At 42.0% G+C, this 11,315-nt stretch overlaps 1 protein-coding gene across 5 annotated transcripts in view; it reads right to left on the reverse strand.

The window, feature by feature from the left end:
* Unc80 (unc-80 homolog, NALCN channel complex subunit) overlaps positions 1 to 11,315 on the reverse strand; it is a 163,437-nt gene that overhangs the window by 19,325 nt on the left and 132,797 nt on the right. For all 5 annotated transcript variants that reach the window (XM_038338762.1, XM_038338760.1, XM_038338759.1 and 2 more), the window contains 7 exons: positions 8,771 to 8,971; positions 6,595 to 6,718; positions 5,515 to 5,640; positions 4,265 to 4,388; positions 3,264 to 3,470; positions 1,325 to 1,509; positions 553 to 718 (listed from right to left, as the gene is read on the reverse strand). In XM_038338762.1, the coding sequence (XP_038194690.1) occupies positions 553 to 718; positions 1,325 to 1,509; positions 3,264 to 3,470; positions 4,265 to 4,388; positions 5,515 to 5,640; positions 6,595 to 6,718; positions 8,771 to 8,971 (1,133 nt within the window). The remainder of the gene's footprint in view (positions 1 to 552; positions 719 to 1,324; positions 1,510 to 3,263; positions 3,471 to 4,264; positions 4,389 to 5,514; positions 5,641 to 6,594; positions 6,719 to 8,770; positions 8,972 to 11,315) is intronic.

Consider the following 11,315-nt stretch of genomic DNA (forward strand, 5'->3'; position numbering starts at 1 on the left):
CTTTCAGTTTGAAGAAGCTCCCTCTTGTCCACTTTCCTTGGCTCCTCCCTACTCTAATTTGTGAAGCACTAAGAAGGCTGAGAATCCACAACACAAATCTAGTGTAAAATCACCTCCCCAGCTTCACTTTCTCGCTATGTAAACTATTTAACCCTCCAACTATCAATTTCCTCCTTTTAAAATTGGGCTTAGAAAGATACATTTTACAGATACTTGTGTGGATTAGAAGAAATAATGCCTGTAAAGTAGTCACAGATGCTCAACAAAGTGAATTCTATATCAAAAAGGAAACAAAAGAATGTAAATACCCTTTCCCCTTATTAAATATCTAAGTACTTAAATGCTAAAAAAAAATTAAAAATATTCAGGAAAGCAATGTAACTAAATTCCCGTGACAGACCTTTGACTTTTGTTTTATTATTAGATGTGATCTCTTGGTCAAATCTACTGGTATATCAAGAGAGCTAGTTCAGACAGTCCCCAAGGAGCAGTGAGCTGGGCAGAGATTGTGAATTCCATCCATCAGACTCAAGAGACACCCTTCACGCTTACCTGATCCACTGTGGACTGCCTCTTTCAGAATTTTCAGTTCACTATTGAACTCTGCAATGAGCGAGCTCTTGCATAATGGGCGGGGGATGAAGCGCCGCTCTAGCTGGTCAGAGATATGTTGCCGGGCAGAAAGTTCTTCATGGTTCTCTGCCGGTTGAGCCAGTAGCTAAAAGGCAGGCATTGCATCCTCAGGACCCCAATTTTCCCATCTGAAAACCTGGCTCACTATGATACCAACCCACTTTATGAAGTGGAAGAAAAAAAGGTGAAGCAGGAAACACTGGTGCCAGTACAATGCCACTGTGTAGTGTCTCCTCCCCAAAAAATTGGGGCATGAGAAGAACAAAGGAGCAGATTAATACTGGGACTCATGGAGGGAAAAAGAAGCCTTGACTGTCCCGTTTTTTAAAATAGTAAATTTCAGATGCTACTGACATGGGAGAACATTCTCCAGAACATTTGACGGGGCCAGTTTTTCTCCTTTTTTAAAAAAGAGATAGGGATGAGGAATGGAATGAGAATAAGTTTGGCATACTTTAGTAGGTGAGGAGGTGCTTTAAATGTGAAATTTTCTCTGGATGCTTGCTTGGGGCTCCATCCTCATCAAATATGGTGCTAACAGTCTCTAATAGGCTAACTGGGCACAGCATGTGTGCGTCCTATGACCGCCCTGCTGCACCTGCACCCCCTTCCCTCTCCCCAGCTCCCAGCACTCCTGCCTTACTAGAAAACTGCAGGTTCACTGGCTTTTTGTGACAGGGTCACTCCACACCTTGCATTGGATGAAAGGGCGCAAGAGTACGAAGATGGGTATCCGGGTGCGCACGATGAAGTCAAGGAAGTCCCACAGGGCCAGGCCGCCCACCTTCCGCAGAGCCATCTCCTTCACCTGCAGGCTCAGCCAGTACCACTGGCTTCCCAGCTGCCTCTCGAAGCAGACGAGAATAACCTTTAGGGCTTCAGAGTAGGAAAAGAGAAGGATCCTGAGGGCTTGTGCTTCAGAGGAATCCTGCCCATAGTCACTGCTTTTGCAAACGGGAAAATTTCTAATTCGTTAAACGCCACAGTTCCAGAAACTTAACCAGTACCCCTGAGCTGGTATTCCAGACATACAGGTAAAGGTAATTTGATGTGGGTTAGAACACAATTTTATTAAGTGCTTTGAAAATCCCTATTTTGAAAGCGAAACAAAACAAAAACCACTGCCACCACAACAAAAAACAATGGGGTAAGGTAGGTAGTCCATTGAACTAAAGAGGTAATTATAAGTATGTGTATTACTTTACAGCCCTAAGGCTTTGTCACAGTGGCTTTATGGACTCACCAACAAGTTACTCACATCCCCAGCTATCATCGTCATCAACATTATAATAATAATAATAATAATAATAATAATAACAAAAAGATACAATATCCTGATCAAGGAAGAAATATAAGTAATACCTTCATTAAAAAGGCAGAAAGTGGAATGGAATAATTTTTTTATTCCTGATCTTACATAAAGAGCTCCCTTTCCAGGGGGCTGGAGAGATGGCTCAGACGTTAAGAGAACTGGCTGCTCTTCTAGAGGTCCTGAGTTCAATTCCCAGCAACCACATGGTGGCTCACAATCATCTGTAATGGGGTCTGGTGCCCTCTTCTGGACTGCACGCGTACATGCAGAACACTGTGTATGAATAAATAAAGCTTTCTCTCTCTCTCTCTTTTTTTTCTTAAGAGCACCGTTTCCCCACTGTCTTCTGTGTTCCTTGACTTCACGTATGGTTCTCTGTCTGCCTGGATGTTTTCTGAACCTGGCTTCTTAGGCCTTGGGCAACTGAGTGCCCATTAGGGTGGGTCCTATGGACACACATTCTGTTTCTTTCTCTTTTTTTTTAGGCCATAGAAAATGGTATCTTACATACACATCCCTTTAGAATGCTACTTAAATGCCCCATTTCCCATACTCCAAACTCCAAGGACCTGTCTGATTTAGTGAGTTTGTGCTTGTGTGCCACTCTCCCACCAACATCCAGTTTGGTGAACTGAAAGGATGTCAGGAGAGATGCACTCTTAAGGGGTTACATTGTCATGCTCCTTATTCTTGGTGTCAGAGCATGAGTGGTCTTTACCCCCGGTCTACTTCTGAGTGGCCCTCTATTACCTATGGGAGGGCAACCTTTAAAGTCAGGGATGAGGTAATAGGGAAGTAGGAGTATAAGTGGGAAGAGGAATTGGAAGCTTGTAAGAGGAGGGGACTGTCCTCACATGATTAAAGATCAAGATGGAATTGCCTTATAGTGACAATAAAGATGTTGTCATTGACATTGAATAAAAAAGCTTGCTAAGGAAGTAAGGTCCTGCAAGGCCACCATGTCCTACTGCTCAGGATGTTGCCTGCCAACTCCAAGGGCTTTATTTACATAGAGGACTGACTTATGGGAAGCACAGTGTGCACTACCTCACAGGAGCTGCCAAATCTGAGCGATCGTGCTATCAATTGGAAAGAGGTAATCCTTCCTCATATACTCTTACGCAAACAACCAAGTAATTCCGAGAGTGCATATATGAAAATGCTCTTTGTCTTTCGACAAATATTTACTAAAGCAAGCTAGTCATGCAAGGGTATTTCTTGCTCAAGTGGCTTCTTTAAATACCTTCTGAGTCATGATAGTTCATAGTACATACATCCATGGGGAGCAAAAAAGAGGAGGTGGGAAAAAGAGACCCACCTAAGTATGCTGCCTGGCTGGTGGACTCAGCCAGCCCTTCCTTGCGCAAGTCTTTGCCTGCATCCCCAGGAGTAGAGCAGTGGGCTGGGGAGCTCTCCAGCATGAAGTTCTTGCTCCTCGATGTGCTGATGATCCGAGGCGGCAGGAGCACGTTGATGACAGTCTGCAGCAATAACTGTACCTCCGGCTGCTCCAGCCATGGGCTATCTGAAGTGCATGTTGGAAGAGGAAGGGGAAAACATAACAATTAGAAGGCAGACTTCCATGTTACACACTGAGCAATGTAACTTCTTCCAGTTGCAAATCAGAACACATAGAAATGTAGGTATTTCCCACCAAGTACGGTTTCTTCCACTGACAGCACAGCATTTTTGGCACCTGAGAGTCACCATAGCTGGCTTCCAAGGGCTTATGTTCCAGGCCCAATCTCCTGTTTCTTAGTTCATTCTCTCTCTTTTTTTTTTGTTAAATACTTAAATGTACTGACCTTACATCTGAGATATGCTTTTCCTAAAAGAAAGCGCCCCTTAAGATTTTGTTAGATTAAAAAAAAAAGAAGATAAAACATTACCTATAAACAAAAAGAAGAAGGAAAAGGAGGAGAAGGAGGAGGAAGAGTCATGCGAATGTATTGATGGTTGGCATCTGCAGGATTTCTGCTAATCACAGCGGCCATATAATAGTTCAGTCACCAGTCAATTCTCAGTGTAGTGTACTTGAACTAATGAACATTTTCTTAACTTAACCCAAACAATGTACTCTGACTTCTGCTGTATTGAAATAATTTTAAGTAAGGTATTTCTTCTAAAAAGTAGAGAAGAGAAATTCTTGTTCCTGGTCAGATAAACCAAATAAAACTCATGTTTCCAAAACCCCATTTAATCCATTTAGATTCATTTCAGTTGATGAGTTTCACGTGGAAAGGAAGAATAGAAACCACACCCTGGTAGTTAGAAAACACAACAACAATGGTACGTTTCCTTTAGTTAAATTAATCAGACCTTTGCTTCCAGATCCTACTGTGAGCACAAATGGGATGAGCAGATTTAAAAGCATCCCTTCCCTTCGCTCTTGATTGGTGAATGGGGAGATCACATGGCTTAAAGGGAAATCTTCTTTTAAAGCCTGTGCAGCAATAATAGAAAAAAAAAGATTAATTGACCACCATGCCCATTGTGTGCATTCGTTTCTACAGAGTGTGTCGGTGAAGGTGCCTCCCCGATGGCTGCACCTGGAAACTACGAGTTCAAATTTCTTCTTTGTGGCAAATGAAATTTGACCCACAATGATGTTTTGCCATTGACTTCACATAACAGAGCTACATTCCTAAAACGACATTAATAGCTTAAGCATCAAGTGAAGAAGTTTAATATAAGACGCACCTCATTTCTCCCACTAATTTCCTCCACGTGTCTACCCAGGAAAATGAAGAAAATGACAGTGTGGCACTTTCTCCATTTGAGGTCATCTAAAGGTTCTTTAGTCCCTGCCTAGGCCTTCTTCAAGCCAGGAAGCAATAAAGGAGGAAATTAGTGACCTTTGGAAAGCGGTTATTAAGGTGACTACGGGGTGTCATCTCTTCCCTTCACACAGTAGCCACCGTTCTTCAAATGCTTTGTGCATCCACCCATCTCTGGATGGTAAGAAGTCTGACGGCCACACAATGGGTAGGTCAGTTATACCTTTATATCCAGTGGATTCCTTCTGTTGATCACAGAGTAAAAACTGGGTGACACAGAGAAACAGTCAGGGTGATTGGGATTCTGTACCTTTCTTAATAAAGTAGGCTACTTGTATGTGTGTTTAAAATAACATTCAACTCACAATCACTAAGGAAAATAAAGATATTCAAAGTCTGGTAGTAACGTGTGAAAGAATTTTACACTGTAATTCTTTCTGAAAATAATTTAAAACCAGACTTTGAATACTATTGCCTCTTTTGATTAACAATTGTGAGCTGATTTACACATAACCATTAGTTTGCACATAGCGTAAGTGACCACAGTGGTTGCTGTGGTTGTGACAGAACTAAATGACTCTGCTATTTTTGAGATCTCGAGAAGAATTACAGAAGCACAACTTAGGGCCATGCTCAGGGTTGAAGCTCCAAACCCATCAAGGTTTGGAGGTGATCACACTTCTGTTTCACAGATTTTGCCCAGCCTTTGCAGAAAGAGAAAGAGAGAGCACCACCATGTGGTGCCTCCACCAGCGACTTAATGAGCGTGACAAACAGGTAAGGCAGTCACACCTGTATCTGCAATGCTACAAGCCGGACAACAGCTGTGCTGAAGGGCAGAGGTGGTGAGAGATAAGGGCTGAGATGAAGAAGGGGTAATCCATCAGCCACACTGGAAGGTCCTACCACTCCCATCACCTGAAATACAAACAGAGCACATGACCAGCCTTGACCATTGCGGTTTCATGCAACTGTAGTAAAGGAGTCTCATTCACTAACAAAAATATTAACAAATTGAAGGTTGGGCGTGGTATTTTCAGTCTTTTCTTTCTCTATGCCCTCTAAGGCATGTAATGTCTGGAGTCAGATCGTTCATTATACTGAATTCAGCCAAGGTTTTGTAGAATGCTGTTTATAGCTAACTATGTAGGCAATGAGAGATGAACTAAAAAAAAAAAACTATTCTAATTGGGAGACTGGACAGTTATTTGTGGATTCAAAAAAGTGCAGTCAGCATTCTTGGATGGAGCAAATACTGACAAGAATGATAATGATCGCAGCACATGTGCACTAGGCATTCCAGCTACACACTGTTGCCCAACTAGTCAAGCAGCGGATCCTACTGAATGGTACGCTCGAACATGGTTCTCATACATTGTACAAAACCTTGTCAGGACCAGACTCTAGATATTACATAAAATGGTGAAAATAATTTTTCCTTGCATAAATCCTAGACTGGCCAACTCATGGTGTTATTTGGCCCTAAAAAAAAAAAGAAAGAAAAGAAAAGAAAGACTTCTTTGTGTTTAAAGGATCCCCTCCCCAGACAATCTCACCTTCTAGCCAATTGTGCAGACTCCACCACCCCACTCTCCAACTGGCAGCCCTCAACTCTCAACGCAACTTTGAGGTGATTGTCAAAGTAGTGCATGGGAAGCAGCCTTCCGACATCCCGCCTGGGCAGGATGGGCCCTGGATGTCCCATAGACCACCTTGAAATGGACCTCACTGTTTTCAGTGTCACCTGAGCCATCTGTTTTCATCAGTAAGTAAGGGGCACAAAGTGGTTGACCTGTAAATCTTCAGTTTAGAGAAATCAATAGCAGAGTAAAGCTGTGCAAAGTTTCATAAGATTGCCACGTGGCTACTCACCAGATTGACACAGACATTGATCAGTGACCTAAGGTGAGGCAGGAAGGATATGATTGGCTGCCTCTGAAGTGTCAAACAAACCCCTTCAATCAAAGTGCTGGCAGGCTCCCACTCAACCTGTCGCCTGGAATACAATACAGGAGCCATTAGCGCCCTGACTCCCTTCCAGAGAGTCTGAAGCAAGTGAACGAGACAGTGATCCTGGCATCAACTAAGACAGGACGTGTGCTGAGACAACAGAGTGCTTCCCACGGAATGGCCATTACCCATGCTGTTCCAAAAGCACAGAGCACACTGGGAGGGGAGGAAGGAGGTACTGAAAACGCAGCAGAGCCACACTCCTGCCCAACCGACTAATGAGACAAAATCTATTGAAGAAAAAAACAGAGAGGATGAATGGGTCATACTTTAAGGTCCCCTAATGTCATCTTTGGGAGGGGCCCTATCCTATCATTTCAGGAGACATGAGAAATCTTCCAGCAGAGCAAATCTGCCCCCACCCGCAGTTCTGAAATGTACTTATCAGACTACACTTGATACAGTCAGTGTCCACACGAGGCTATTAGAGGGACTCATATGGCTTAAGTCCCGTCAGAAAGAGGGAATTTGAGGAAAATGACCTCAAAAGTTCTCTTTGCCTCCAAGGAGATGTCTGGGATTATTTTCTGTGGTAGTGAAGATGGTGTAGTACACATGCCAATCAGACTAATGCAGGAGTTTTCTGTCTCAAAACAAAATGAATCTATTCTACTGGGTGCTTCTGATCTGGAAATTATTTCTAAGCCTACGTCTTCTATGAAACTGCAGCCTGAACAATGAAAGAATGGAGATGTGCCACAGATGAGGAAACACTGACACTCCAGATGCCACAAGTGCCCTGGAAATCCACAGCTCAGCTTCACACAAAACTTTGTGCGTTGAGCTAAGGTTACATGAAAGGGTTGAGGACAAGTCAACTGGATATTGTGCCCTGCATCCCAGGAAAATTTCCCACAGCTGACCAAACCTGTGAACGAACCCTCAACTTTCCTTTCGGGAGGTATTATCATATAATAGCTTTAACTGTATGACAAATGAGTCATTTTATGGAGATGTTTAACATCTTTAAATGTCAAAGTACTTAAGAAAAATAATTTATTTTGGGACACACTCAAAAGACACTTATGCATCTTTGATCAGTCATTTACCAGCAGATGCAAGTGTTCTGGAACCACCAAAAAAATAGTGCTTAAGAACAGGCATCTCCATTCCACTGAAAAAAATGACCTTGATATAATGTCTTGACATTCATCACCATGGTACAAAAGCTTAGAGCAAGTGCATAGCCTGATAGCATCCGAGTCTGTGACTCGGTGTGGTGGCAGAAATGTGCAGAGCACTGCCTAATGTCTGCAAAACTTCTGGCAAACTGAACCTTAAGTACCAAAGTCTGAGGCAAAGTTGCTTTGCTTTTGAGTTTAGTTTTAAGGGATAGAAAAAGCTCTCTCAGTCATCCAAATTTGAAGTTTCCATTTAGTGGGTTTGTGAATTATACCATCTGCTCACTATGACTATAGTTTCCAAACTTGGTTCACATTTCCAGAAAGGCTAATGCAGAGGCATCTGCTCATTGGAAGAGGATGAATGGGCATTTCTCAGGCCACCAAGAAGTCACCAGGCTGTAACTGTGTTCATTTAAAACTCCACTGAATAAGGTGAATGTCAGAATTTGATATCAGCCCTGTGCCCTTTATAGCTGCAGTTTGACCGTTAATTATAAAACTTGAAATTTTTATATCTTCCTATACACCCAAATAAGATAACATAACTGTTAATATAGTACTTTTAGCATCAAATTAATGTTTCTCCTCTCTGTTGTTGGCTATTTGCAAGGCATACTCTTACTTCAAAAAGGATTAGGGATTGTTGAGTTATAATTGGGTTTCTTTATCCATCAGATGAAGAACTAGCTGAGAAATGGACAGACACCTCCTCAACATAAGTACATATATTCCTAAATAAATGTTATCTTTTCAAAACAATTCTGGCTACTGGGGAATTTATATTCCAATTACCTGTGCATGAATACCACCAGAAAACTTCTCACTCATTTATTTAACTAACGATTGATCTACTATCCTGAAAATGCCATTTCTAACTGTGTGCTCTGAAATACCTGGCCAGGAGGCATCCTCACCTCAAGGTAGGCATCTTGTGGATTTTGTTAAACATTCTATCCAGTCTCTTTAGAATGAGGATAAGGGCTGGCCTCACTGGCTCCGCTGACCAGTCAGTAATAGGTAGCATCTCCATGATATAGCGCCGAAGGCCTCGGCTCTCCATTGTCTGGGTGTCATATGGTGCCAACTTCAGAAGGGAGTGTGCAATTTCTGCCAGTCTAAAATCATTTCAGAAATAAGGAGCAGAAAATACCACAGTGAGAATATTTCCACAACTTTCTACCTAAGAACATTCTCCCCAGCACCCTCTAACCTTCTGCCTTCCTCACATAATCAGTACAATGATATATGCACATACATAGTCAAGGAGAATCATGAAATGCTTCAGAGAGTAAACATGAGGAACAACAAAGAAACATTAAGGATAGGTCAAATGTGTCTAGAGGGAGCTACTTCTTGTGTGTGTGACAGGTCTCATGTTACCTCAATTGGCTTTGAACTTGCTTGGTAGCAGAAAATTGATCTTGAACTTCACATCCCTTTGTTTTGTTCTCCCAAGTTCTGGGATTACACACATCTGTTACCATGACTGGTTGTATGTGGTGCTAACATATGCACACATAACACACACGTGCCCACACACACGGGGGGGGGGTATTAGTTAATTAGAAGTAGTACAATGGGAATGTTGTGCTCTTCCCTTTCTCTGTATTTACTATAGCATTTTAATAAAGAGAAAAGTTGACAGTAGCAGGAGATGCAAATTAAACGCTTGAAAGGATCTGAAGGACGACCTTTAGGATCTGCAGGACGATCTCTAGGATCTACAGGACGACCTCTAGGATCTTCAGGAAGACCTCTAGGATCTGCAGGATGACCTCTAGGATCTGCAGGATGACCTCTAGGATGTACAGGAAGACCTCTAGGATCTACAGGAAGACCTCTAGGATCTTCAGGATGACCTTAGAATCTGCAGGATAACCTCTAGGATCTATAGGAAGACCTTTAGGATCTTCAGGACAACCTCAGGATCTGCAGGACGACCTCTAGGATCTGCAGGACAACCTCAGGATCTGCAGGACAACCTCTAGGATCTACAGGACGACCTTAGAATCTGCAGGACAACCTCTAGGATGTACAGGACGACCTCTAGGATCTGCAGGACAACCTCTAGGATCTGAAGGACCACCTCTAGGATCTGCAGGATGACCTCTAGGATCTGCAGGACAACCTCAGGATCTGTAGGACAACCTCTAGGATCTGCAGGACAACCTCTAGGATCTGAAGGACCACCTCTAGGATCTACACGATGACCTTAGGATCTTCAGGAAGACCTCTAGGATCTGCAGGACGACCTCTAGGATCTGTAGGAAGACCTCTAGGATCTATAGGAAGACCTCTAGGATCTATAGGAAGACTTCTAGGATCTGCAGGACAACCTTAGGATCTTCAGGATGACCTCTAGGATCTATAGGAAGACCTCTAGGATCTGCAGAAAGACCTCTAGGCACTCTTTAGGAATAGCATCTAAGCCACTGCCTACCTCTCCAATGCTTGGATTTCAAACACGTACCTCATCTGACTAGCTCCCACAGATGGGAGAACTCATTACTATCAAGAAAATTAATTCCACTTCTGCAGACTGCACTGATAGAAGCCGCTGTCATGTGAGGTCTCTAAGTTGTCCCCAATAGACTAGGCTTAATTATGAATGCACAAGTTCCATTCATCATCGTCATGGCAACTCTTCATGCCAAGAAATAGTTTCCATCTCTTCATTCTCACCATCTTCATTCCTAACTGAACACTGTTGTGGAAAATGCATGTGAGTGCAGGCGCACAAAAGAGTGATCCTTTTTATCCTTGCTTCTAAGTATGTCATAGAAAAAAAAGCATTCTTAGATTGTTTATATCTAGGTAAGGGTAATTTTATCTGCAGAGAATCTTCTAGAAACCTTCACCTTATCCCTGCATGTTCTTATAAATTCTACTATAACACATAACCGGCCTAAACTAACATGGGGAACCTGGGCTCCTATAAACCATATTGTTTGAAGAAAGTGAATCAATACGACTAAATGCAATTCCACATTTGGTTGAATAAGCACTGGAGTTTAGCTCTCAAGAAAGTATGTGTTTTAAAGATAGCTTTGAGGGATGTTTGAAAAATGATCTATCTTTAAGCTTGAGAGAAATACACCAAGCAATTGCTCTTTTATTTTATTGACATATGGTTTTATAACTGAGAGTATTTAGCTAATTGCTTAAGACTCTAGAAATTTAACACCAAACTTATGGTTCATGAATACAAATAATATGATTTCTTACATTTTGTGCTAATAATATCAGAAACATATAAATATTTACATGCCAATTTCACTTTTTCCTGACTCTCTAGGTAGTGCATTCTATCTTTTTGTACCATAGTTTTTAAGTTGCCTGAAAATAATAAACAGCTATTTATACAAGTGATTTTAGTACTTGAAACTGTGTTGTTTTCTTTTTTGTCTTTCGAAATGTACTGTGAGAACCTTGAAAATTGGGCTTTATTTTGTTTTACTA

The sequence above is a fragment of the Arvicola amphibius genome, chromosome 8, assembly GCF_903992535.2.
Source record: "Arvicola amphibius chromosome 8, mArvAmp1.2, whole genome shotgun sequence".
Taxonomy (NCBI): Eukaryota; Metazoa; Chordata; class Mammalia; order Rodentia; family Cricetidae; genus Arvicola; species Arvicola amphibius.